Below are 3,493 nucleotides of genomic sequence, written 5' to 3'. Positions count from 1 at the left end.
TTTTAGTTCAGTGTTTTGCAATGATGTTTTTTTGTCTTGGTCAGTCAATGTTTTGTGAATGTGCGTATGCGTAGAAAGATGTGTATGGAGCTTTTAGTTCATTTTAGTTCATGTGAGTCAATGTTTTGTAATGGTGTTTTTTGGTTCATGTGTATGGAGCTTTTAAGTAACCTACTTACTTGTTTTATTGGTTCATGTGTATGGAGGTTTACTCGTGACAAAGGATCGAAACTTGTTCGGAAGATTACTAAAATTCTTCTAAACAAATTCGAAGGTCCCTTCTACAGCTGGACATGTGTGCCACGGGACAAACAAGAGAGATACTTCGTTGAGTTCGCGGTAAGGCTTTATGTCACATAGCTTTACATGTCTTCTTTTCACTCACAATAAGCCTTGTACATAGCTTTACATGTCTTCTTTTCACTCACAATAGCTAATTTTTTTCCTAGAAAACCCACACCTGGGATCCTTTGATAACCGGGACTGTTCAAGCTTATTTTGAGGACATCTGTCAAAAGCGGATCAAAGACATGGTTAGCACTGTGAGGACTAGTCGAGTGCAACCAAACTGGATTGGGGACACTCTCTGGACGTCGATGGAGGAATACTGGGACACTGAAGAAGCACAACAAAAGAGTAAAACCTACTCTGATGCCCGTATGTCTGACCGTAATGGCCTAGGTCCTCATGTCCACCTCTCAGGGCCAAAGTCGTATCGAGAGCTTCAAGATGAAATGGTTAAGTAGCTATTATTTTTGCCACTTTCAATTATTACTTAGGTGTTTTTTTTAAAGTTAATCTAACTTGTTGCTTTGCTAACTTTGCAGGAACTTGAATTGGGAAGAGAAGTCCGACTTGGTGAGGTTTTTATCAAGGCACATACAAAGCCCGATGGTACATATGTTGATCGGAAGGCAGAAAAGATCGCAGAAACATATGAGAAGACTGTTCAAGACAGGTTGTCTCAGCTCGAAGCAGAGTCTACTGCTGTGTCAGATGGAGAATCACGGCCACGGGACCTCACAACAGAAGAATATACAGAAATTTTCCTTCAGGTTATTTTTTTAAAAACCAATACACATTTGTAGTCTTGGAGTTTTATTTGTCATTCTCTAATCTTAACTTTTGTCTTATTTTCAAGTCCACTGAGAAGGATTCAAGAGGAACACCTTATGGAGTTGGAAGCCTCAAGGACTGCCTTATCAATGGAAAGCATAAGCAAGCAAGTGGCTCTTCTACCTTTGTGGCTCTCGAAGAACAGTTGAAGGAAGCTAAACGCATGATTGAAGAACAGGCTGCTCAACTGAAGCGGCGTGATGAAGAAATTGCTGCGCTTGAAGCTGAGCAATCCAAAGTTATTGCTGCCCAGAAGGACAAGATTGACCAATTTTCCATCGTGGAGGAGTTTCTAAGGGAATGTGATCCGAGGTTTCAGTCCTTTGTTGCAAGCCATTCACCTAAAGAGACAACCACAGAACCAACTCCAACTCCATCAACATCTGCTTAGTAGGTTTCTCTGTTTTAACTCCCTTTTGGATGAACTCAATATCTCTCTCTTTTGGATGAACTCAATCTCTCTCTCTTTTGGTTGAACTCTATCTCTCTCTTTTGGTTGAACTCTATCTCTTTCTTTTCAGATTGTTTTTATGACTTTAACATGTAACATGTACTTTTGGCCACTTACACTATATTTCGATATTAAGTCTTTCCAAATTTGAATCTTTCAGTTTAAATTGGTATTCGAATCTTTCAGTTTAAATTAGTATATTCTGATTCTGAAATTCTGAAATTATGAAATCAACATCAGTCGCTTTGTAGTCGTATCATAGAAATTCTGAAATCAACATCAGTGGCCAAATAGTCGTGTTGTAGTTTCCAAATAGTCACTAAGGCAAGTGACTATATAGCGACTACTAAACACTCAGTCAGTACTTAGTCGCCAATTTATCACCACAATTATACGACTAAAAACCGACAAAGTAAGAAGACCACTTGTATGTGCTAATTAATCACACTATAGTCGTATAACAGACACTACTTTAACGACTACGGACCGACTACTTTATGACCATATGACGACTATAGCTTTTGGTCGTAAAGTAGTCGCTGAAAGACGACTATGTATACGACTACATTAATTAGCGACTCTCGATCTCCGACTGCTTGCGTTAGTCGCTATTTAGTCGTAACCTCAGTTTTTACGACTACAAAGCGACTAATAGTGTAGTCGCTAACCGCCTGTTTTCTTGTAGTGAGGTCATAAATAAAAAAGTTTTTCAAAGTTTAGACATCGAGACGAATCATATAATTGTTCAGGGCTTTGGGCGATAAGTTAGCCTGCAAAGAGGCGCTCTCTTTTACGGCGGTCATGTCAGCTCCATCTCTGTCTTCGGATGTCCAGGTTTCTTCACCTTGTTGTCAGATTGATAGTTTTTGGAAAGAAACTAATATGCATTCAGGATTGAGCTGGTGGTGTTGCGTTGGTGAGGAGCGAACCTTTGTTGTTGGGGGAAAGTGTCTAAGACGGAGCCCCTCCCCTCTGCATTCGGAGTTAGAAGCGTTGTTGTGGGCTATGGAGCGGATACGTGTTGCAAAGATCGCTTGTCAACGTTTCGAGACTGATTGTGCTGAGTTACTCACTATGGTGCATCTCCTGAATATTGGTCGTCCTTCTCCAACCTTCTCACTATTCACCATCTCTTGGATCCCGCGTGCGTCAAATACGAAGGCGAATTTTCTTGCCCTTGTTTTGTGTTATCTTATCTATGAAGTTTCTTTTATAAACCCTTTCCCTCCGGCTTGGACAACTAACCGATAAATTTCCTTTTAATTTATTGTTTGGTTGAAAAAAAATAGATATACTTTTAGTTAAAGAAAATAGTTGTAGATGAGTTCAAAGATATAAAAATTAGATTAAACTTAACAAAGAATATATATTTAATTTTTTCGTAGTAAAAACAATGTATAAAAGTAAAGAGATAAACTTTTAGTTATAGAAAATATTTTTTTTTTTGCTATAATGCACTAATATATATCCATTTACAAATCTACTATCTACATTACCACTCAAAGTGTATTTGTACAAACAAATATACTCTTTTGTCTTTTATATGTCTTTTATACTACTATCAAAAAATTTTCTTTATGGACACATTAAATAATCTATTATATGTCTCTTCACTTTAACAATTTTATAGCTACAAAAACACATATGTTAATCTTACATACTCCTCCTATCTTATATATAATAATAACAATCTTTTTGAATAAATTATTTGATTGGTGAAAAAATATGAGACTATCTATTTTTTTTTTACTTCAACAATGTTTTTCTTTATGGAAAGGTGAGTATTTACATTTTTTAGAAACAATAATTAATTGTATAATTTTCACAATCATTTTTTTATCCTATATCGAATTAATACTTTTTCTTGTAAAATTAGCAACTTCAAAATAAAATAATAAGTTTGTCCAATAAAAAAATATAAATAAA

At 36.3% G+C, this 3,493-nt stretch overlaps 1 protein-coding gene across 1 annotated transcript; it reads left to right on the top strand.

Moving 5' to 3' along the window:
* LOC104759767 lies at window positions 597-1,610 on the top strand. Its single transcript, XM_010482653.1, has 3 exons — window positions 597-737; window positions 828-1,055; window positions 1,142-1,610. The coding sequence occupies exons 1-3, from the start codon at window positions 597-599 to the stop codon at window positions 1,505-1,507; spliced, it is 735 nt and encodes a 244-aa protein (XP_010480955.1). The 3' UTR covers window positions 1,508-1,610.

Source organism: Camelina sativa, chromosome 17 (genome assembly GCF_000633955.1).
Source record: "Camelina sativa cultivar DH55 chromosome 17, Cs, whole genome shotgun sequence".
NCBI lineage: Eukaryota > Viridiplantae > Streptophyta > Magnoliopsida > Brassicales > Brassicaceae > Camelina > Camelina sativa.
The sequence above is the reverse complement of the archived record's forward strand: the minus strand, read 5'-3'. Positions and strand labels throughout refer to the sequence as shown.

Coding starts and splice junctions, on each gene's coding strand:
- LOC104759767 (XM_010482653.1), top strand. CDS start 597: ATGGAGGAATACTGGGACACTGAAGAAGCACAACAAAAGAGTAAAACC. Junction 738..827: donor GAGAGCTTCAAGATGAAATG/GTTAAGTAGCTA, acceptor CTAACTTTGCAG/GAACTTGAATTGGGAAGAGA. Junction 1,056..1,141: donor ATACAGAAATTTTCCTTCAG/GTTATTTTTTTA, acceptor CTTATTTTCAAG/TCCACTGAGAAGGATTCAAG.